Below are 25,428 nucleotides of genomic sequence, written 5' to 3'. Positions count from 1 at the left end.
ATAGGCGATGATCAGAATTGATACATAATCGTCAAACGTCAGCCCACATACTCAGTCGAATACTATATTGTTTTCTTGGTGAGATTTTGAGATGTTCAGATCTTGGCATCTATAATATATGCCACAAAGCATTTAGCTGAAACATAAAAGCTATTATTCCCTTAAGGGAAAGTAAACTCAGCATAGTGGCCTTCAATATGTTAATACTTTACGCCAAACTTAAGCACAAATTCTTGACATAAACTAAATTGGACTTTCTGTCACTTTTCCATAGTAAAATGTCCGTGTATTTTCGTAATAAATTCAAGACTTGTTATTATCTGGTATTGGTACAAAATAGAATTTTAATATTCCTGATTTGTCTGGGTTTGGGTTAAAAGGGATATATTATATTGACCAGGCAACTAATTTCAGCAAGAGGTAAGCTGATGTACGTAGTTTGAAGAATCTTTTGCTCAAGAAGCAATTGTTTGAATTTGTTACCTAAACAGGTAATGAAGAATTGACATATTCCTATAAACTAACAAGTGTATTAATACAAGAATTATATCGTTATACTTGCCTTCAATCAAGACGCTACTTTCTTGTAAATAGTTTATGCAGTATACATTTAGATGTGTTCAGTACTTTCGGATGGAACACTATATTGCAATAGAGAAGGTTGTACATTAGGTGGGGGCATTAGAAGACAATAAGGAATATATAGAGTTTACGATCCTCTTCAGTTGAAAATAAAGTTTTGAAAAGTGTAGACATTTTTAACAAAATCAGAAATGATATATTTCATATTATTTTGTTATCCTTAAAAACTTATATCGTAACTAAAGCAACAGAAGGAACTGTTTGTATTTGGATTACAAAATTAATACAGACTTGAAAACACGACAGCGTTTAGTCTTAACATCGTCGGATTCCTAGTGTCATAAAATACAAATATAAACATGTAAGATGGATATGGATGAATACACATACATATCTACGTCTATCTATCAATCAAGTTGTAGACCCAGGTTCGATTCCCCACATGGGTACATTGTGTGAAGCCCATTGCTGGTATATTGCTAAAAGTGGCGTAAAACCATACTCACTCACTCCTACTTTGGTAAGAGTACAAGGCGAAGCCACATAAGGCTTCTAAAGATTATACAAGACTTTTCAACTAAGGCGATGTTTGTGGCTGGGTGGTTTAACTACTGTTAAAGGCCGCACTCTGCAATATTCCAGCTATATGGTGGCGGTCTGTAAATAATCCAGTTTGGACCAGACAATCAAATGATTTGTTTGTTTGACATGAGCATCGATCTGAGCAACAACTGGGACACGATGACATGTGTCCAGCCAAGTCAGCGATCCTGACCACTCGATCCCGTTAGTCGTCTTTTACCACAAGCATGGGTTGCTGAAGACCAATTCTAACCCGGATCTTCACGGGTCGGCATGCCATTAACATTCCACATGAACCATATGTTACTCCCTATTCTATTTTTGACAAACTATTTGTGTCCGGACATGTTTCTGACTGACATCCAGACACAGCGCCATCCCTTGCCCGCCGAGTTTGTTGTATACACAGAAGTGTGAACATCTGTGCCTATATCGACCAATGAAACCAGATGCTTTTGAAATTCAAACCAGTCTGGCAACACCCATGTGTCGTTTAAGCGTCCAATTGTCAAATTGTTTTATCAAATCATGGGTGGGTAAGATGTTTCACTAATGTCATATGTCAGTACTGTCACCGTATGCCGGCTTACTGACGGACGGGTGACCAAAGTTATCCATGTCTTTGGGAGCAGCGCGTATTGATAGTTGGCTAATCAACCAAGCATCAGAATCAGGGCAAATACTTATGCGCCATGAGTTATTAGCCAACTGTAACACATTGATTACAGTCTACTTGGGATGTGTGCTCTTTTGACATACATGTCTATTTTTTAATTCATATTTTGTTAGATTTAGGGTATGCATAGGGAGGTGTGGAAGCTATGAACGGGTCACTGGTCGATGTAATGTAGTTGGCTTTCTGGGGAGCCACTTTTCATTGGGATCACGATTCGCGAATGAAATTCTTGTTTTGTCAACTGCATATCGCACTTAAAATATCTACAATTTCGCATAACTGACGCTTCACAGGTTTATACACAATGTAATGTATATTGTAAACATACAAAACTGGAAATCCCCGATTCCCAAGTATAAATATTCCGTATTGCTGACCTGCAACTTCATATTCAAAAACTACAGTTAATCATCATTCAAAACTATTTCTTTTCTTCACCAAGTCATATTAACACACGAGCTTTCAGAGAATGAGTGAACATTGTTTTATTCAAGCTATATAACGTCAGTCTCAATATAATGTAGTCATGATTGGCGAAAGCCACATCAACAACGGTCAAGACCATAATAGCAGAACGATACACGACCCGGAACTCCGATCCTCTGTAGTGGACTTTCACGATAACATTAGTGAGTGAGTGAGTTTAGTTTTACGCTGCACTCGGCAATATTCCAGCTATATGGCGGCAGGGAATCCAGTGATCAACAGCATGAGCATCGATCTACGGCAGTGGTATACGATGACATGTGTCAACCAAGTCAGCGAGCATGAGAGCACGATCTTGTTAGTCGCCTCTTACGACAAGCAAGGGTTACTGAAGATCAATTCTAATCCGGATCTTCACGCGTCACGATAACATAATATAGATTATTTACACGGGTCCAGGGCAAAGAAATGAAGCCAATATCATAACGCTAGTGGTCTTTTTTGCACTAGTTGACCCAAATGCGAAATACGATTTGGTAAGCCAACACAATTTTATGTATCTTGAATGTAACTATTTTCAACGTTGTCTGTTTCAAATGTCGGGTATTCAAATACTAAACCTCACTCGCCTATTGCAAACACACTGTCAAGCTTTCGTGGAAGACATAACTGGTTCTCAAGCATAAACGTGCTGTTAATAATAAGGGGCAGATAATTCAATAATGTCATTTCTATTTTCTTTCATGAATGCACATGTGTCAGTGAACGCGCCTTGCGCCTTGAGCATGCACCAGTTGCGTGGATATGTGCGCTATATAAATATACTATAATAAAAACTTTTTAATAATAACGCATATGTATTTAATTCTTTATCTGTTATAACCTGGTGGAATGTCATGGTGATGACACCTAACAGACGCTTCCAGCAACACATGGGACGCTTCCAGCAACACATGGGTACTTGGCGTGACACACAGGAGTGCCTTGTACAATACCGACAGAAAAGCATCGAAAACCGACGAAAACCATCAGAGAACAACCAGACTATAGATATGTACTCACTTTAAATAGGAATAGCTACACAAATATTTTAAAATTTGCATTGCAATGATCGAAATCCACCTCATTTTAGAGTGTATAACATGCATCCGTTCCGGATCTTTATTCAATAAATCAGGGCACTGTTAACAAGAAGTTTTGTAACATTCAGGCGATAATAAATTGTGTCCTTGCATCTTCACAGGCGATGTGGTAAAAGGAAATAGTCTCATTTATTACCAGGCCATCTGAAGCCATACCAAGCATAAACCAAGATTTGCTCACTGGATACCAATAGCATGACCCATACACACTTACTTAAAGCAAGGAGATTCCTCGCGCTTAACGCATGAGGATTATTTACGTCAACTTTCTTCATATTTATTTCTCCCTGTCCTAACAATCTCCTGATACGTCTAAGGCGCCGCTATGGTTATGCAGAGTTGCGTACCTTGGGAACACAAGAATCGCATGCCTGTGTTCGAATCCTAGTTCGTCCCGATGACGATGCCAGGTTTGGAAGAAACACATCTGTCCACGCGGCATGCTAGAACAATAACCCTTCCATGTCGTGAATACTGAATTGTTGATATGCATATGTGCCAACACTTCATCACCGCTCTATCTCGCACGTCTCCTTAAAAGATCAATGACACCATGACAATGCCTTTCAAATTTGCAAGGGACATGGTTATGAACACAGCTGATGCTCATATTCCATGTGTGCGTTGGTAAAGTCGTGTTCAATCCGGGCTACACATTTTCCCGTATTTTTTCTCGAATCAGCTGAAGGTTTTTAAGGTACGTCGCATCCTTTGGGTTCAGTTGCACTGCCCGCGTTAAAGCTGGCTCGGCTTTCTCAGTCTTTCCCCATCGATGGTACAACACACCTGGGAACCGAAACAAGTGAGTGAGTGAGTATGGCTTTACGTCGCTTTTAGCAATATTCCAACAATATCACTGCGGGGGACACAAGAAATGGACTTCACACATTCCGAAACAAGTGACACTTCAGACAAAGAATGAAGGTTCAAGAATTAAAACCAGGTGATAACATAAAAATACACTAAATCTAACGTTGCATTAAACTGAAGGTGAGTTTAGCATGCGAATTTTACTGATGAAACTTTACAATGATCACCTATATCACCTATATCACTATATCTCACGATAACACACTGTATAACACTATATCACTATATCTCTCTATAGCACACTATATCACGCTATATCTCACTATATCACACTATATCTCACGATATCACACTGTATAACACTATATCTCACTATATCTCTCTTTATCACACTATATCACGCTATATCTCACGATATCACACTGTATCTCACCACATCTCACTATATAACACTATGTCACTATATCTCACTATATCACACGATAACACACTATATCACACTATATCACACTTTATCACTATATCACACTATATCACACTATATCTCACTATATCACACTATATCACTATATCACACTATATCTCACTATATCACACTGTATCTTGCCTCCCACATAAATGTCGTTTTCTGATTGGCTGAGCGCTCTTCTATTATTTACAATGTACTTCGCTTACAAGCGAGTAACATTTTCTATGTATCCCGCTGGCAATGCCGAACTCAGTTGGTACTTCGTAGTAGTAATTTTTTTTATCTCGAATATCATTGAATCACGTATGATGTACGGAAATTACCGATGTTTTGCGAATGCAAATCGAGGGAAGGGAGATAACTTTAATTTTCTTGTCTTGTCGTCTGGTACTCCATACTATGATCCGAAACCCGTGCTTCAAACAGTTCCAAATTACCATTCAGGTGTTTGGTAAGATACATACGTTGTTCACTGATCCCTCGGGGCCCAAGTGAACAACTTATAATATCCCATTATATTATACTATATCTCACTATATCACAATATCACACTATATTACACTATATCACTATATCTCACTATATCAGACTATATCTCAATGTGCATGAGATATGGTGTGTGCTATCAGGTGTCGGAAATTAAAAACATTTACAACTCATCGCAAGAGCTGTATGTTACATCTATTAGCCGCACATATACATATTTTCCCATGGAAGAAAACAACAAACACAATACAATATTACCTAGGTTGTGATGGAACTTGGCGCTGTGTGGGTCTATCTGTAGTCCAGCCAGGAACAGGTCCTCACTTTCCTGGAACTTATCCACCATGATGTAAGTATTGGCCAGATTAAACATCAGGTCTGTTTCCTTTGGCAGTGCCTTCAGTGCTTCCTTGCCAACCTCAATAGCTTTGTCGTACTTCTCTGGATGAGAGAAACACGTGATAGATTTGCGTCTGTCTGTATTGTTTCAATACATATCTAACCTTACAGGCACGAAAGCGACTATTCCTGAAAAAGATTGGTAGCTTGGGAAACATTGCTATTATCAAAGCTAATATGAATTCCATACGAATAGAGTCATTGTAATATGGCAGTTTTATACATTGTGAAACAGTGTTGTTCATTGCTTCTGTTAAGGCAAGTAGAGGGGAGGCTATATTTAGATTTGGGTAGATTTGGAAGGTTCTAGATCAACTTGAATAATCTGGAACTGGTATGGAACTTCTGGAAGCTTTTGGAGACTAGTACACCTCTTGTCTCACATTACATCAAGAGAAGATCGATATTATACACCCCAGAGACCTGTTTAGGTAGCTTGACCAACTGCTGCCATGTTATTTTATGCCGCCATGAAATGTGAACTGCGGCTCTACTTTCCAAAACACTTGTCAACTGTACAACATTTCTTTATTATCTGGTTTCACACCGGTATCTTTCACAGGCAGATTTCCTGTCAACTTCCTGTTTCAGCTTGGAACTCGACAACTAGCATCATGACATTAATATCTTACTCAGATCGGCCAGCAGCAGGAGGGTGTTCTTCCAGGCCGCTGTGTAGGAAGGCCATAGATGCGTAGCATTTTCCCAGGCAGTGAGTGCCTCTGTAGATCGCCCTGTGTCTCGATACTAAGGTATTCGTTAAATGGCAGACATGATAATATTCCAAGAGAACACAGATTGTGTAAATTTTGTAAATTAAATGTAATCGAAGATGAGTTCCACGTTTTGTTGGTATGTCCTTACTACACTGATTTAAGGACAAAATATCTACCACAGAAGGTATCCTCCCATTACCCCTACATCCCATTACCCCTACAGCTTATAACAACAAAGTTCACGGTCCAATGCACTGCTAATCCCCTTCCTGTTACCTGTTACCTGGGCAATGGACTAGCCCAAACACCTGAACACAAGATTTAATGTTTTAATTTATGGATTTAACTACACAAATAAATTAATATAATACACAGATATCTTCCTGGTCGTGACATGAAAATGAGCAGCAGGTCATGTTAACTTTTTAATGTAAATTTTTGTCTGGACACAGGATGGGGCAAGCGGCTGGTTAAGTCTCTGCTGAACTTCATTCTTGATGAGTTTGAAGAGTCTGGAGTAGGTCTCTGTCTGACGGTCGGGGAGTAAGGTGAAGGTGAGGGGATAGGTTGTGGTTCCACGTCTTGCATGTAGGATGTACACTTGATTCCACAGACCAGGGCAGGCAGTAAAGGTTCCATCCATATAGATGATTTCAGAAGACTGAAGACAATCTCGTTGGTGTAGAGGGTGTGCATCGATGTTGACTCCTCCCTCGCTCTCTTCCTCAGGTTGCTGACAAACCGGACCTTCTGGCTTGTTCTGCAAGTTGACTGGACACACTTCCAGTGTACACAAGACTGTCTCTCGGCATTCTTAGTGTGTAGATAACCATCAAATAGGACTTAGGTGCTACCTCTCCGTGACATAACAAACTCAACATTGCTAAGACCAGCCACGTTGATGTCATGTTAGTTTGTTTCCAACATTTATATACTATGCTAAGTCATCTCAAATTACTTGTTTCATCTCAGTGTCAATTTCAACATTTACTTCATTTCATCTTAACAAACTTTCTCTAACCAAGAACACCTTAATCCTTTCTTATTTGTATACACAACACTTTACTATACTAAGTCATCTCAAATTACTTGTCTCATCTCACTGTCAAATTCACCATTTACTTCATTTCATCTTAACAAACTTTCTCTAACCAAGAACACCTTAATCCTTTCTAATTTGTATACACAACACTTTAATCGCTCCCATGGGTAAGTTCATTATGCCAGACAGGTAAATGCCGTGTGTTGTTTTAACTAATGGTAGGGGTACCGGGATGTAGGGGTACTGGGATGTAGGGGTAATGGGATACAACCCCACAGTATTACCATACACATCATAATACGTGAAAATATGATTTGTTCATGAACACTAATAATACAAGTAATACAAACTTGGTATGTATATCCATCATGCTTTTGTATATAGAACAAGTACGTCATTATTGTTTTCTGACTTAGTACTTAAAGCCTGTGGCCTCATCAGTATTGGAATAAAACCGAATTGATCAGTTAAACAGTATGGCGATGTCAGCCATTGCGAGGGACTCTGCAGGATCTCAAAAAGCAACTGATCTATTAATATGAATAAAGAAATAAGTATTTTGGATAAAATTGTTAATCAAATATCTGTGATAGGACTTTAAGACGTTTTAAACGGAATGTTAATTGATCATCCAGAGTATCATTGTTCACGTCAACACAAAGGCCACAGCAATTGTGTTAAACGATATTCCTTGTACAGTATAGAACAACTTTATGGATACGTCACATTCACGAAACAAAAGAAGTTGTGATCCATAAGATTGTTCTATATTAAACAATAATGCCTCGTGCACACATACGCAATGACATGATAAGCCAAAACACGACAGACATATTAGGAATGACACTGGTTAGTTAATACACTGGGGTTTATAGACTGCATTCTGTAATACTGGTAAATGATTTGAACGAATTTTCACATATGACCCTAATGAAAGTTAGGCTTTTACATAATTACAGTTCTTTTCTCGGTGACGTAACATGTGCAGATGTCTGCATGTACTGTTATGTGACACATGGACCTTCAACCAAAACAGCTTTCTAAAAGGATTCTAAAATGGACTGTATCACGGTGACATCCCTGATGATGATCAACATTTGTGGCTGGAAATTTAACCTATCAACGGATATAATTGTAAGGACTGGATATTCAGTTCAGTCATATGAGGCAAATAGAACATCAGTGATATTAGTAACGTTGATGAATGACTGGAACTGGGCAGCGGTGTCTACTGTCTGTGACTTACTATATTTGTCTAATACTGCTCTACTCAATTGGGGCAGCCAAGTGGTTAAAGCACAATTGTTCAGCGGTGGGTCACTGAGAGAATATAATGACAATACTTACTAGATTGCCTAGGTTGAAGAAGCAGTCTGAGCAGGTATCGTTTTGTCGAATAGATTCCAGAAAGCTGGCCTCGGACAAATCAGTCATATTCAGCTCGGCTTGCACCACCGCCAGGTTCATCCATGTGTCTGCACGACGTGAACTGTCAATAAAAGTTGGTCATATATATCAGGGACCACACACTTACTGTGTCTCTGTATATAGTAAATTAGGGAATCGGCAAGAATTTGGAAAATAACTAAAACAGTGCATTGTGGATTGTTTTCTTAGGTAAAGTAATGACTGCACACTTTGAAAAAGAAGTTTCAGTCCTCTCAAGGGGAAAAGTCCGCTTGCTGAGAATCTGATATTTGTTATGCACAATGACGTTTGGTGTTAAAGACAGAACGTGATGAAGGTTGCAATACTTGATACTGATAGACTTCTCCAGCAGCTGTTTGGCCTCAGATACATCTCCTTGTCGTCTCAGGATGATGGCCAGGTTGAGCATGGCTTTGGCCTCAAGGGGATTCAGTCTGCGGGAAAAGATCCGGATAGTTAATACTGTCTCAGGACACTATGAATTGAGAAGGGTTCACATTACATTTATTTATTTATCTACCGTTCATCGAAGCATGACTCATAATATGCTACAGCATTTCGTGCAAATAGAATGGTAGGACCTTAATAAGTATCAGAATAATTGGTTTTTCAAACCAGCTAATAACATTCGGTAGACCCGTGAAGATCCGGGTTAGAATTGAACTTCAGTAACCCATGCTTGTCGTAAGAGTTGACTAACGGGATCGGGTGGTCAGCGTATGTCAACTGCGCACATCGCCGCTCATGTTATTAATCACTAGATTGTCTGGTCCAGGCTCGATTATTTACAGACCGCCGCCATATAGCTGCAATATTGCGTGGCGTCAATCTAAACTCACTCACTCACTCACTCATTTGGTAGGTTTACTTGTTAGTTGTTTAACAACCCGGAAATCCACAGCATGAGCATCGATCTACGCAACTGAGATACGATGATATGTCAACCGGGCCAGAGAGCATGACCATCTGATCCCGTTAGTCACCTCTTACGACTGCTGATATTTATGGGTAGCATTCGGTACGTACTCGATGGCAAGTCTGTATTTCGTTATTGCATAGTCTGTATTGTTGATTTCCTCATGATAACCGCCGAGTCCAAACTGAATCTATAATCACAAACACGCCACGTATGACGCTACAGCATTACACAATCAGAGTAATATTAGGAAGTAAAAAGTAGGCAAATGTTTTAGCTGAAGCTGATGGACAAACTAATAGTGACTATTCGAACCAGTGATTTCGGTTTATGGCAGCTTTGCAAAGCATTTCAGTTAACTTCTTTGATGGGCATTTTAGAAGTTGAGTTGATGAAGAATAATGACAATTAGTATGGATATACAACTTCTTTTATTCTGTGGAGGCGACGTTTCGACAAGCACTTGCTTGACAACGACATTAGAACCTATGTCGAAACGTCGTCTCTACAGATTAAAAGAACTAGTATATCCATAATAATTGTCATTATTCTTCATTTCAGTTAAATCAAGCTAATGTGCCTTTTTTAGAAGTATCATTCATAGACTAATGGAAGATTAATATTAAATCATGTCCATGCAAATAATTTGAGATTTTCTTTCATGAAATAGCTACCATTGAAGAATTGAATCAAAACGATAATGTATTATCCGAGGACTTCAAAATTCACCCCAGAATATTAGTAAAAAAATGCGTCCTGAGTAAAATGCATTCATATTGTCGATGCTAGTCAATCCAATAATACCTCTTTCTACATGTTATTCCTATGTCAGTGATTGGTCTGGAAGTGTCGACGAAAGAGAATTAGACTGAGATTGTTTGAGAAAGATGTCAGACACAACGGTGAACCATACCTTTGCATTCCTTGGGCATACTTTATCACCTGATGTGAACAAGGACAGTCGTGTTTTCCAATCGTTGTTTCTCTGGAAATATGTCAGTCAAAAGGAACATTTCATCTCAATATCACAAGTAAGTGAAATCTTGTTCGTGCCTTCTTTATAATATTCACAGGTGGATGGAAGGGAAAGGAGAAAGAAATAGGTCCTAAGGATAAGGAATGTCGGTGGAGGATCATACGGTGGGCTGTTATGGGGGGCTTGTTATGGGTGGGTAGGTTGGGTGAATCTAGGAAGGAGGAAGGGTGGGGCAGGAAAAGGACAGATGGGAGGGTGGGATGTCTTGGTAGGGAGGGAGGCTGAGGTACATGGCAACTGACAGTGAGTGTGTTGGATGTTTTATATTGGCGGGTAATTGCGACAGGTGCCATGTTATGTTTGTAATTGCTTATTAATTGTATTGCTCACATCTGGCATTAACAGAGGCTGTTGGTGTTTTAGCTGTTGCAAGACAAAGCGGAAGCGTTGGAAACTTTGATGGGGAGGGAGGTAAGGTTAGGCGTCTTGAGAGAGAAACGGAGTGGATGTTATACTGATGGAGGATGCAGTAGTATATAGATTGGGAAAGAAGGACGTGGTCAATTAGATAAGGATGCGCGTTAGGATAAATAGTTACATGTATGGGGAGGAGTTGGATATTTTGATAGGGGGGGGGGAGGTTTGGATAGATGGATAGGGATAAGGAAAAGGGGTGGTTCATTAGATAAGGAGGCACGTGAGGATAGATAGTTATTGGGAGAAGGAGTTGGATATTTTGATAGGGGGGTGGGGTGGATAGATGGATAGGGATAAGGAAAAGGGGTGCTTCATTAGATAAGGAGGCACGTGAGGATAGATATACAGTTTAGTTATTGGGAGAAGGAGTTTGATATTTTGATAGGGGGAGGTTAGGATAGATGGATAGGGAAAGGGGAAAGGGTGGTTGATTAGATAAGGAGGTAGGTTGGGATAGATAGTTATGGGGAGATGGAGTTGGATATTTTGATGGGGGGGGGGGGGGGGGGGTGTTAGGATAGATGGATAGGGAAGGGGAAAAAGGGGTGGTTGATTAGATAAGGAGGTAGGTTGGGATAGATTGTTTTGAGAGGTTGTGAGTAGTTGAAGTATCAGGTCAGCCTGAAGAGCTCCAAGTTGTGAAGATGTCAGATGTTTACCACGCAGGTGAAACCCCAAGTAGCAAAATCAGGGAAATGTTTTATGCGAACATATGATCCAAAGATTCTGGCACATATAAGACGTGTCACTTACCTGTATTGACCGAAGAGCAAATATAACCACGAGGAACGTCAATCCAACTGCAACTCTCTGGAATACAGACAAGGTAATATGGCATAAACCGTAGCTATGCAAAAGGCACTAAAAAAACATTTATATGAATTTATCAAAAACATACTTATCATCCATATATTTGAATTCAACATGATATCAGGTTTGGTTTGATTTGGTTGTTGTTTAACGCCGCACTCAGCAATATTCCAGCTATATGGTGGCGGTCTGTAAAATATCGAGTCTGGACCAGACAATCCAGTGATCAATAGCATGAGCATCCTTCTACGCAACTGGTATACGATGACATATGTCAACCAAGTCAGCGAGCCTGACCATCTGATCCCGTTAGTCGCCTCTTACGAAAGCCATGGGTCGCTGAAGACCAATTCTAACCTGGATCTTCACGGGTACATGATGTCTGAGGACTGACTGCCTGAGTTTGGTTTTACGCCGCTTTTAGCAATATTCCAGCAACATCACGGTGGGGGACACCAGAAATGGATGTCAGAGTTGCGACATTAAGCAGTACATAACAAGGAAACAAGGACCATATTAGTTCATATTAGTTCATATTAGTTACTGTTGCTGCTCTATATTTCAAATATGTTGTTGAAGTTATATTTGCGCAACTGTAACCGAAATAGATAAAGTATCCTTAAGACAGTGCACAAATTAATTATATTCAATATTTGTATGTATAAACATGATCACACTTCTAGTTTACATAACATGGAGGTTTGTGTAGCTACCTGTTTGTAAGTTGAGTGGAAGTGAAAGCAAATCTGTCTGGCCCCGAGCACCACCAACATACAGAAGCCAGCACAGGACAGGTACAGAATCCTCTCTGCGATCACGAAGCCCACACGGAAAAACAGGTTGCTGGCTGGCAGGAAGGGAACACCAAGCATGGCGAGTGACATTATCAGGATCCTAAAAAGGAATACAACGTAACTAGTAGCAAACGTAGTTCCTACACACATGGATGGGTTCCACTATATACACCGATTATATTTGATATTTAAAACAGTACGTGGACCAGCAGTAGTATGTCCAATGAATGTCTTGAATACTTTGGTCAAAATATTTGCATGCCTAAAAGAGGAAACAAAAATACTATCTGTTTCTAAAATACCTTCAAACCCAAAGTATAAACAACTCACCGGCGGATAGTGTTGAAATCACCATGACAACAATGGAATATCAACACCCCAAACGCAGTCCAGAGAGCTATGACTGCCAGTATTCTTGGATCAGCCAATGAGGTGATGACAGGTATACAACCCATCGCCCAATCAAAACACAGCCACCATGGGTTTAACAGCAGCCAAACGTGCATTGCATATAGGTAGTTGTAGTTGATCACCTGTGAAGAAAAGTGTGTAGAAATGTTGTTGAAATCAAGTAAAAAACAACAGTTTTCACACGTTAATGTCAAGTAGAGAGAGAGAGAGAGAGAGAGAGGAAGAGAGAGAGAGAGGAAGAGAGAGAGAGAGTGTGAGAGAAAGAAAGAGAGAGAGAGAAAGAGAGAGAGGGAGAGAGAGAGGAAGAGAGAGAGAGACACAGAGAGAGACAGAGAGAGAGAGAGAGAGAGAGAGGAAGATAGAGAGAGAGACAGAGAGAGAGACACAGAGAGAGACAGAGAGAGAGAGAGAGAGAGAAAGAGAGAGAGAGAGGAAGAGAGAGAGAGACAGAGAGAGAGTGAGAGGGAGAGAGTGAGAGAGAGAGCGAGAGCGAGTGAGAGAGAGAGAGAGAGAGAGAGAGAGAGAGAGGAGAGAGAAAGCCAGAGCGAGTAAGAGAGAGGGGGGACATGCAGACAGAGAGAGAGAGACAGACAGAGAGGGGAGGGGGAGGGATTTGAGATTCATAAATATGATAAGACGTGATAGCTATTAGTGTGAGCAAAAAATTGCATCTCATGCCAAACTCACTCTCAACACGCTGCCATTGACTAAAGAGTGCGGATTATCACCATCTCCGAATACTGGTGTTGTAGATCCCATGATCCATATTCGAGTAACGAGGAGAGACGCACCAGTCAGAAACAGGATGAGGTGACGCTTCATCAGACTCCTCATCCATGGCGACAATCGTTCCTGTCGGAGACAAATGTCGGGCAGCTCTAGTTTATGTTGGTATGTACTGATTGAATCCCCTTTCATTATGGAGACATATACAAGTGATTGCACATTGGTTCACAATCAAACAAAGTCATATCCTTATTTTCTCACATACACTCTTGATCATCATCCTTCCATCGACATGGACTCACCAAGATACTTGCATTACATCAACATAACCAACCAGTCAGATGTAACGAAAGGAGAACCTTTATGATTAATTTAAGATACTTTGATCGTTTTGATGCACCTTTATAGCTGCTTTTTCACATTCATAAAAATATTTAAAATCACAATGAACTGGCGCATTTGTCAAATATCCCTAACACAATTCTGTGATAGAATAGGTCCTCGCAGCCTGTGTGACGTGTTAACGTACCTGGACGGCGTCAGTACTGGTCAAAATATGCGTCAGCACTGTTGTCATATAACAAGAATAATGCGGTGTTTAACAACAAACTAACAAAAACATCATCAAAAGAAAAATCTTATTAATTAATTTTTAAAATCGCATGTAAATAATGCTATTGTCTTACTTTACCTTGAAAAACTGTTTGTTGAATGCGTGATTCCTGTATGACAACCACTTGAAAGGATCGACCCTACATACAACGATGACGTCGAACACACTGCAGATGCCCTGTAAACACACATTGATGTATATTTTGCATAGCGATTAGGACTGGTATGGATGTAAATTTTACAGATCGATAATCTACCTAAATATCGATCGATTGTCGATAAATATCGAAGAAGTGACTTACAGCAAAAATACCAAACAAATCTCAACATATAGCACATCACTGGTGATTAGTGACTTATCTATGCATGTTTGGAAGCAAATCATGAATAAAGACCAAACTTTGTGAATCGTGTGAGTCAGCTTAGTTCATCACAATAGATGCAAGTTTCCTCTCCATAATTACTCATTTACTTAACATCAACGATATTTCCGATTATCGATCCTTTCAGCGATATGTTAACAGTTCGGCTGGTCTGCACGTTGAGCTCTGTGACTAGCAGACACTAAGACACGTACTGTGGATCACAAGGACAAAGTGACACTGAGCAACAAGATTGGGCTTAACAATTTTACCCATGTGGGGAATCGAACCCTGGCCTTTGGCATGACGAGCGAACGCAGTAAGCACCAGGTTACCTGATCCCACGAAACCAGCGTTTGTCTGGATCATTCGTGACAACTCGTGTTTTTTCCGGGAGGTTACGTAAAGGGACGAGTGGTGACGAATGTGTCTGGACAAGTCCAAGCAGCCGCACACACGCGGCGCGTCACTATATAAGAACACGCGTCGTTAAAGCCCCTCCCCACCCCAACTTAACCCCTTTTTCTTTCCTTATTTTTCCCCATTATTTAACTCATGCAGCTTAACTGCATTCACAACTTATGCCCTTAATACTCACCCACCCCCCAACCCCCAGGCCCTATTATAAACATCCCACATATTATCCCCTATTATAAACATATTAATTATTATAAACATCCAACATATTATCCCCTATTATAAACATATTAATTATTACTTTAGCTCCCACCTACCCCGACGTAAAATCCTCAAATACGATACGATACGAAAGCCCAGTTCATGTTATCACATCAGTACTGGTTACACCGACGGTGACTTCACAGAAAAGACAACACTCAGGGCACTCACTCTTGGGTAATACAAAACACACATAATACACAACATGAGCAAAGACACGTACTGGTAAGTACTGACAACATGAACTACGACACACACAGGCCAGTATCCAAAATATATTACAATGTGACCACATCTAGAGTGTTTGCTCCCCGGGGGCGGATACAGCTTTTTGAGAAAGGGTGTGAGTGTGTGCACACTCTTGAGAAAGGGTACTGGGTGTGTGTGTGTGTGGGGAGGTGCACACACATTTTCACGAGATATTCAATGGTCATTTAATAAACCTTCAGGACAAAAAGGGGGGGGGGGGGTACCCCTCTCTGGATACGCCTATGCTCCCCATTGCCGAAAAACACAACGTTCTCTACATCGCCGCATTGACAGAAACCTCACTTATATTTTAATAGTTTCCTACTTAATCATGTCAACATGTGTTTGGGACATGCATGTCTAAGGCAATCAATCTTTCGATCGCACCTCCATACGCTCTGTGTCCTTATACTATATATATCCACGTGTTGTAGCGATGTAATTGTGGGAGAGTAATTTGTCAGTGTAGATTTGGAGTGCGCATGATCCACACAAGCTCAACAGGGTTACCATAGTCCATACTAATATGGCGCCTATAAACAGAATGATGGAAGCTGTATTTAATTCCAACAACACCGTTTGAGGAAAGCTGCGAGGGACTACTTACTATGACAGTGATGCCCTGCTCCTTACAGAAGGTGGACACGACACACAGACACATACTGGCCAGTATAGACACCAGGGAGAAGGACTCGGGGCGGTAGCTGACATGGCATGAAGCTGAAATCAGAAAGATCCATGACACGACACATAGACACATACTGGCCAGTATAGACACCAGGGAGAAGGACCCGGGACGGTAGCTGACCAAGCATGAAGCTGAAATCAGAAAGATCCATGACACGACACACAGACACATACTGGCCAGTATAGACATCAGGGAGAAGGACTCGGGGCGGTAGCTGACATGGCATGAAGCTGAAATCAGAAAGATCCATGACACGACACATACTGGCCAGTATAGACACCAGGGAGAAGGACCGGGACGGTAGCTGACCAAGCATGAAGCTGAAATCAGAAAGATCCATGACACGACACACAGACACATACTGGCCAGTATAGACATCAGGGAGAAGGACTCGGGGCGGTAGCTGACATGGCATGAAGCTGAAATCAGAAAGATCCATGACACGACACATAGACACATACTGGCCAGTATAGACACCAGGGAGAAGGACTCGGGACGGTAGCTGACCAAGCATGAAGCTGAAATCAGAAAGATCCATGACACGACACACAGACACATACTGGCCAGTATAGACACCAGGGAGAAGGACTCGGGACGGTAGCTGACCAAGCATGAAGCTGAAATCAGAAAGATCCGAGTCGACTAACGGGATCGGGTGGTCAGGCTCGCTGACTTGGTTGACACATGTCATCAATTCCTAATTGCGTAGATCGATGTTCATGCTGTTGATCACTGGATTGTCTGGTCCAGACTCGATCATTAACACTTCGCCGCTATATAGCTGGAATATTGCTGAGTGCGGCGAAAAACTAAATTCACTCACTCACTCACTCACTCACTCACTCACTACTACCACTACCACTGTTGACAATACTAATCATGTTAATAGCAATGACTATGATGATAACAAAAGGCAATAACAAATATACTCATATGAAATGCTGAGCAACTTGGCTTACACGAGGAACATGCTCTGGCATACAGGAGGAATGATAGAAGGAAGGTCAAGGCACACAGCAGGTCAGCCCGACCTACGACACCAGCAACCTGCAACAAAGCAAGGTCAAGGATAAATAATGTTCCAATACCTTATAAAAAAAAGCAGAGCAATAATTCTGTCAGGACATATATATACCATATCAGTTTAATAGCTCATTATCTGAATAGGGATTAATACTACTGGCAGAAACATTATCGCAAACACTGATATTATCACTGTCCTTTTTGACTGTTAAGCCACACAATACCATCGCCTCCAACAACGAAATGACAACAGACATCTAATTTACTGATTTAGTGCTGAAGACTCATCGATTGGTGTTTCTGCTTGGCGTAATATTAATATTTAGTTACACCCAGAACTACCAAAGGCTGCATAGATGCAGAAAAATATTACCAAACACAGTTTTGAAATTTGTGCGACATTCTCTCTTCTGTGACATCATCCATTCATTGTAGGCAAGGCAAATTTCCTGAAACCACATGCATGGTAATTCTCGCCATTTTTGACACATTATTAGATGATTATTTAGTGTAGGTTTTGAAATCTAAACATTTGCGTGATGAATTGATTTCCGGAAAACATAATATGTATTTGTATTTATATTATCATTCTGAAAGTCGCCGATGACCCAAGAATTGTTTTTGGAAAATACACAAACACGCACGCCAAAACGAACTTTCTGCATTGTTGCCGAGCGTTTGTTACATCATATTACACGCATGTTGGTTATGTTACGCCTAATTCATCCAGTATGATTCAAACTCAGCTTCCCTACATGAATCCCCGAATTCCTCCTACATTTTAAATCAAATGGCAAATTGTCTTTGTCCCTATTTCTAAGTCCCTAGATGAAATCAAGCAGAACAAAGAGAGGAAAACGTATTAGAAAACTGCTCTTGTCCGATATCTAAACAAAACAATATTCTCATTTTTTAATCCATAATTGACGCAAACTCACTCACATCGATAACGGTACTTATCAGCTTGTCTGACTATTTCCCTTTGCTACTAAAAAACCGAAGAGGGAAAATAACACCATGCACATTGTCAGAATATTTCAGATCACTTTCATGTCACATTTAGCCATGTACATTCACTGAAACTCCCTTGCTTGAACTGGCACCTATTACCATTCGTCACCACTCGCCCCTTTCCGTAACCTCCAAGAAGACGTTATTCGGCTTGTCCCGGAATAACACGAATTGGTCACGAATGACCTATTACGTCATAATCTAAGGGCGGTAATTCTGGTCTGTTTAGCTCTGAAACAAAGGGCTCACAACGGCACATTTCAACTCTTATATTGAGCTTTCTATTTTCAATTAGAGAAAAACATTGAGCGTATATTTTATTGACATATATATTGACCAATTGTAAAATTGCATTTTGTTTCAAATATTGAAATAAGTGCTTTTTGCGTGTACAGTTGCCATTTTAGAAAGGTTTTTCTGTACAGGCATTCAAGTGAAACAATTTTGTCTGGAAATATATATATTCACTTACACTCTCAGTGTGGATTGGATGCACAGCAAACAACACAGCACACAGGAGAGCAGCTCGAGGTGAGGCAAACACCGGCCTGGCAGATTCCTGGTCCACCTGGTAACCAGACATGAGGACAGAGAATACTGCCAGGAAGATGATCGACACCAAGCCGTGCAGGACGATGTTGACAACGTGGAAGCCCCGAGGATGAAGTCCTCCTGCCCATGCGTAGTTCCACCTGGTGAGTTGAAACACACCAAGTTAATCACAGGAAACGCTGACTAGTCATACTGGCTAAATATGCCGCATAAAATCATTTTGACATTTGCTTAACCGACAAAAAGTAGTTTCGGAAGCTGATTGGTCAGTTCAAGAAACATCAATTTTCATTGGACAATGAGACTCTTTTCTCCGAACTCACACATCCACAGCATTCATCCAGATATGTTACAATCTCACAGATTTTTAGACAAGAAACATATCTTCATGTCAACAACAGGATTTCACATCAAAATCTGGTGTCCAACTAAGCATGCATTTATTCCACATTGTTTTCAGCTTGATGAAACGCTCCCAACCACCACCACCCCACACACCCCAAAAAAAACCAAAAACAAACAAACAAACCCCCAAAACAAACAAAAAACAACTAATAACACCAACATCAAACAAACCCAAACCTACGTTTGTTTTGTCACCATACATAATGGCTGACCATTTGACACGTGTCAGAATAACAGGCCCATTAAGGTGACTGGAGACATATGTTCTGCAATCACTTGTACCTCGCTGGATGTTACACATATGTTCATTTCATGTGATAGGATTATTTCAAGTTCATAAGTTTTACATGGAATGCATAATACACAAACTGAATATAAACAATGACAGATGTACTGAGCCTTGTTGGACCGCCTTCGTGGTGTAGTGGTTAGAGCGTCCGCACGGAGAGCGGAAGGTCGCGGGTTCGATCCCCGACCGCGTCATACCAAAAAAGACGTTAAAATATGGTACTTGTTGGTCCCTGTCTGGCGCTCGGCAATAATGGGTACAACAAGGACTGGTCGGCTCGGAGTCAGTATAATGTGTCTGAGTGGGGTATTCATGCTTCACTGCGGCATGGTATCTCAGTGGGCTAGCACTATAAAACCAGCTTAAGTCTGGGCTAGTCAAAGCAGCCGCACATACACATACACACGCATGCACGCACGTCGTCATATGAGCGAAATATTCTCAAGCACGACGTTAAACCCAATTTCACCTCACCTCACTGAGCCTTGTTCTGTGAATATTTGCTAATATAGTTAGGGTTCATTACACATTTCTAAAAGTGAAATATGCAAAAAATATGCTAGGTAATCGTCAGAAAAATAGCCCCCAAATATTCACGATCCCAAACTGCCTATAACCATTGTCGTGGCACATTATACCTGTAAGTCATCACAGTAATTGGCCTGTATGACTTGTGACTCTTTTCATCCAACAACTGTCCCCAGAAATCGTGTGAAAATATCGCTGTGAGTGGTGTTTCGGGTAATATATCCTTATTGTTGGTGATGGCCCATAAGTCATCAAACACAAACTCCCCGTCATAGCTGTTCGCGAAACACAGCACCGCCAGACAGAAGACGAGGACAGATGCCACAGAGAAGCTGAGTTTGGGTACAGGCAGAACATCGTCCCACTCTGACTGGTGACAGTTTTCGTTGGTTTTCCTCTTTCCTCGTTTTGCTGCAACTCCTTGCATGATTAGTGTCGCCTAGAATAACAAGAAGAGCGTACTGAGTAAATATTGTGAAACAATGATTAACATCAGTTTCGTACGAAGCTTACACAATAATACAAAAAAAATAGAAAACAAGTCAAGTTTCCCACAAGGTCTTGGCTGTTAAGAATTAAGTATAAGAAGCAGACAATAGAACGCAGTCCTGGCAACAGATGATATCTTAGTTCAAAGTGAATCCATTCAGTTGTATACATAAGGTCAGCTATCCATTCACAGAATAATACAGCCTCATATCATTCATGTATACACATCTGAGGTGTCCTTCATATGTGTGCAGAGTGTATATGTATGTGATCGAACCCCCATCTTATGCTCTTCGTTTTCAAACAGCCCATGGAGTTCCGAGCCAGATATTAATGCTGATTCTGTACTGATTTTGGATATCAACTGGCGTTGATGTTTTATGTTAGTTATGATCTTAATGCTCTGTAACATCAATTAAAATATTCAAACTTCCTAAAAGTGGAGCTTGTGTTAGTTCATCAAAGAGACAGATGTCTTCATTTACACGAGAGACTGGAACTCAAAGTTATTCAATCCATAATTCTGCCTGTTGTGGTGCTTATCGGGGTGGTTTGTCCAGAACAATAGAATCGATGGATTCATCGAAACATATCTTATTCTTGATAGTGGGAGTACCAACGCATTCTGTTCTTAAGGATTGATTGAACAACTTGTCATACAGGAAAGCAAATCTCGTCTATTACTTGCTACATTTACCAATGAATACTGTGAATCCGAGACCAACTTGCATTTTAGTGCGACCATCGCATGTGTTTGTGATACCCAAACTATCTATGCCGTCTGAAAGTTTAGCCAACCAAACGGATGTGGATAAATAACGTCATTTACAATCATTACTCTGCCAACATGGGTCATGTAATAATAACTTTATTGACTTAACAAGACAATCCGTCTTCGGTCACTGCTCTACATGGAATGGGCCACTGGAACAAGGTAACCAAGCAGGGGTAGTATCTAACTTTACTCCAGCAGCCACAACCATGAGTCCTAAGAGGACAGAGTCAAGATAGTACACCACAAAGGTCTGAACGAAATCCTGTTTATGACGTACACCAATCATCTATTATGCCTAGAGTTTTTTGGTCCCTGTCGGTAAAGTAACCCAGGGACTCAAGTCAACAAGACGTAACGCTGACTGCTGCTAATAAGACTTGGGGGGAGAGGGGGGGGGGGGATCTGTGAACAGTGTTATTATTGACATTTCTGTTTGATGGAGACTCATATTTTTGGTTACTTATCATGTGTACTATCAATCTGCATTTCGTCTTAAGAAAGTATCAAATTATCATATAAATCACGTGACTTCTCGTATGGTTTCGTGGTATTCATGTGAGCAGCCAGGGTATTCATTAAGTAGTTAAGCTCTTCAGTTGTATAGAAAAAATGCCCATTCTATTACACAGGTTGAACAGTGTCATGTAGGATTTAAAACTCAGTCCCAGTCTGCGATATTTAGCCACGACACATGTTACACGTTGCCTCTTCGGACACAGCACATATAAGAACGCGTTCATGATAGAATCAGCGCTTAACCTAGATTAATCGGGCGTTCAGGCTTGATGACATGCTTGATGCATGCTATTGTATCTCGTTTGCGTAGAACCGCCTTCGTGGTGTAGTGGTTAGAGCGTCCGCCCGGAGAGCGGAAGGTCGCGGGTTCGTTCCCCGACCGCGTCATACCAAAAGACGTTAAAATATGGTACTTGTTGGTCCCTGCCTGGCGCTCGGCATTAATGGGTACAACAAGGACCGGTCGGCTCGGGAGTCAGTATAATGTGTCTGAGTGGGGTATTCATGCTTCACTGCGGCATGGTATCTCAGTGGGCTAGCACTATAAAACCAGCTTAAGTCTGGGCTAGTCCAAGCAGCCGCACATACACACGCATGCACGTCGTCATATGAGCGAAATATTCTCAAGCACGACGTTAAACCCAATTTCACCTCACCTCACCTCACCTCGTTTGCGTAGATCTGAACTCATTATATCAATCTTTGGGTCTCAATCAATTGCAGACCGAATTCATTGAGTGTAATGATGTAGAACATATCACAGACAACCTTCAGGCAGTTGTACACGCCTCGCATTAGTGTGAGATCGATTTTGCAACTGGGTCGTTAGCCCTGTCCAGAACCCTGTCCAGTACCTTATATAAGAAACGCACGATGGTCTGACGTGTTAAGGAACATTTGACATGATGACGTCGCCGAATGTGTTCTGTCTGTTGTTGCTCTCATAGATATTTCAGCTATATGAGGGTGGTCTGTAAATAATCAAGTCGACCCACCATGAGAATCGATCTACGAATATCCTGATACAACATACAAAAACAAAGTCAGCGAGCCTGACCACCCGATCCCCTTCGTCGCTTCTTATGACAAACATGAATTGCTGGATTTTTAATGAATGCATTAACTCAGATAGTGCCCGGCGATGTTCATAAAGAAAGAACCGAGTGTGTAAATCCTGCTCATATCACGAGAAAAAAATATATATTCCTTTCAGGAGTAATTAGTCAATTGTACCATTTATACATAATTCATTGTCAATCGGATATTTCAGAAACACCATATACCTGCATTTTCTATTTTGGGAAATGAAATGATAATTACCTTCTCGTAGCCCTAATGTAATGGCACACTCCTCAGTGGAAGAGGTTGTCCTCCAAGTATCCGTGTCTGTGTGGTTAGAAAACAACCGATGCGATGTAAACTATCAACTTTCTTGCTCACATCCATATCTCTCCTGTCTGACACATCATTACACTGCTTCTGTTGTTGTTACGCCAACTGGTGGTAGCCACTGACACTTTGTGGTAAATTCTGTATGGCCTCCGACTGAAGTTCTTCGCGTTCACATAGAGATATCAAGTTTGGGCCATACAGATTGTTTCACAGACTTCTCCCCTGATGTACATTTTGACAACAGCCAGTGCACTATCACAAATAAACCTTTGCCTCGAAGCAAAGAATTCTTAAGTTTGTCCGTCGTCTAATCGCAGCCAACGAGACATCGTGTACATGTGTTAGCAGACAGTCGCCGCGTCACCGTAAGCTATTGTGACCTGCTCGTAACGATTGTTTGTACCACAGCTTGGCATATAACCGTATTGCCTATATTGCTTAAACTAACTTCAACAAAGCAGACATATGTCACAGATCGAACCCACAAACTGTTGGCTCTTTCTGCATTGGCAAGGAAACACATTCTCCTGATATCAACAATATTTCACTGGAATAACTTTGTTTATAGATGTGTATCTGTCAGTAATTGATTAAGCTGGATGAATGGTACCATGTAGAGAATCGAACCTGGACCTTCGGCGTGGCGAGCAAACGCCTCAACCACTACCACTACTCATGCCAAGCCACACGTCGAGCTATGAGTGTACAGGAGATCACGGACATGGTCCGGTACAACCTGCAACTCATCCCAAACCACACGTCGAGCTATGAGTGTACAGCAGATCACGAACATGGTCCGGTACAACCTGCAACTCATCCTAAACCACACGTCGAGCTATGAGTGTACAGCAGATCACGGACATGGTCCGGTACAGCCTGCAACTCACCCCAAACCACACGTCGAGCTATGAGTGTACAGCAGATCACGGACATGGTCCGGTACAGACTGCTACTCATCCCAAACCACAGGTCGAGCTATGAGTGTACAGCAAATCACGGACATGGTCCGGTACAGCCTGCAACAGACCACACTGACAATGACTGACCATTGAGGATTAAGTAATCAACAACTGAGCATCAGGGATTGATCACTAGAAGAAGAAGAAGTTTATTGCATTTTACGTATCCAGCCCACATACAGAGTAAACAAAATACAGAGTAACTTACACAATTGGATGATTGAGCATCAAAGCAATCAGGCATTGAGCAGTAACAAAGTAATCAAGTATTGGGGATTAGCAAAGTAATCAGAGATTGAACATTATCAACGTAATCAGGGATTCAGCTTGGTCAAAATAATCAGGGATTGAGCTTTATCAAAGTAATCAGGGATTGAGCTTTATCAAAATAATAAGGGATTGAACTTTATCAAAATAATCAGGGATTGAGCTTTATCAAAATAATCAGGGATTGTGCTTTATCAAAATAATCAGGGATTCAGCTTTATCAAAATAATCAGGGATTGAGCTTTATCAAATAATCAGGGATTGAGCTTGATCAAAATAATCAGGGATTGAGTTTTATCAAAATAATCAGGGATTGAGCTTTATCAAAATAATCAGGGATTGAACTTCATCAAAATAATCAGGGATTGAGCTTGATCAAAATAATCAGGGATTGAGCTTTATCAAAATAATCAGGGATTCAGCTTTATCAAAATAATCAGGGATTGAGCTTTATCAAAATAATCAGGGATTGAGCTTTATCAATGTTATCATGGACTGAGTATTGTCAAAGTTTTCAAGTATTGGGGATTATCAAAGTAACCAGGGATTAGGGATTAGCAAGGTACTGAGCATTGTCATTATCAAAGTAATCCAGGATTGAGCACTGTCAAAGTAATCCATTGATTCTGTCCGGTCAATCAGACGTATCCTTTTCCTGCTAAATCCTACGAAAATGTCCAAGCGTGTGAATTCATCAACAGACAACATACCGATCCATAGGAATGTCAGTCAATGTTCTATCAGAACTATGCACCATATTACTTC

The 25,428-nt window shown here is 40.8% G+C and overlaps 1 protein-coding gene across 1 annotated transcript; it reads right to left on the bottom strand.

The window, feature by feature from the left end:
- Positions 1-3,122: 3,122 nt before the first annotated feature.
- On the bottom strand, positions 3,123-23,791 carry LOC124277883 (protein O-mannosyl-transferase TMTC4-like). Its single transcript, XM_046713614.1, has 20 exons — positions 23,366-23,791; positions 20,376-20,704; positions 18,964-19,183; positions 17,417-17,504; positions 17,040-17,074; positions 16,849-16,876; positions 16,631-16,687; positions 16,377-16,489; positions 14,560-14,658; positions 13,830-13,994; positions 13,062-13,264; positions 12,651-12,831; positions 11,881-11,937; positions 10,588-10,659; positions 9,785-9,864; positions 9,085-9,192; positions 8,678-8,819; positions 6,205-6,319; positions 5,432-5,614; positions 3,123-4,194 (listed from the first exon to the last, which is right to left on the bottom strand). Exons 2-20 carry the CDS (start codon positions 20,690-20,692, stop codon positions 4,058-4,060), a joined length of 2,400 nt encoding a protein of 799 aa, XP_046569570.1. The 5' UTR covers positions 20,693-20,704; positions 23,366-23,791; the 3' UTR covers positions 3,123-4,057.
- Between the last annotated feature and the right edge of the window lie 1,637 nt (positions 23,792-25,428).

Source organism: Haliotis rubra, unplaced genomic scaffold (assembly GCF_003918875.1).
Source record: "Haliotis rubra isolate DU_JTF1 unplaced genomic scaffold, ASM391887v1 Scf106, whole genome shotgun sequence".
Classification (NCBI taxonomy): domain Eukaryota; kingdom Metazoa; phylum Mollusca; class Gastropoda; order Lepetellida; family Haliotidae; genus Haliotis; species Haliotis rubra.
The sequence above is the reverse complement of the archived record's forward strand: the minus strand, read 5'-3'. Positions and strand labels throughout refer to the sequence as shown.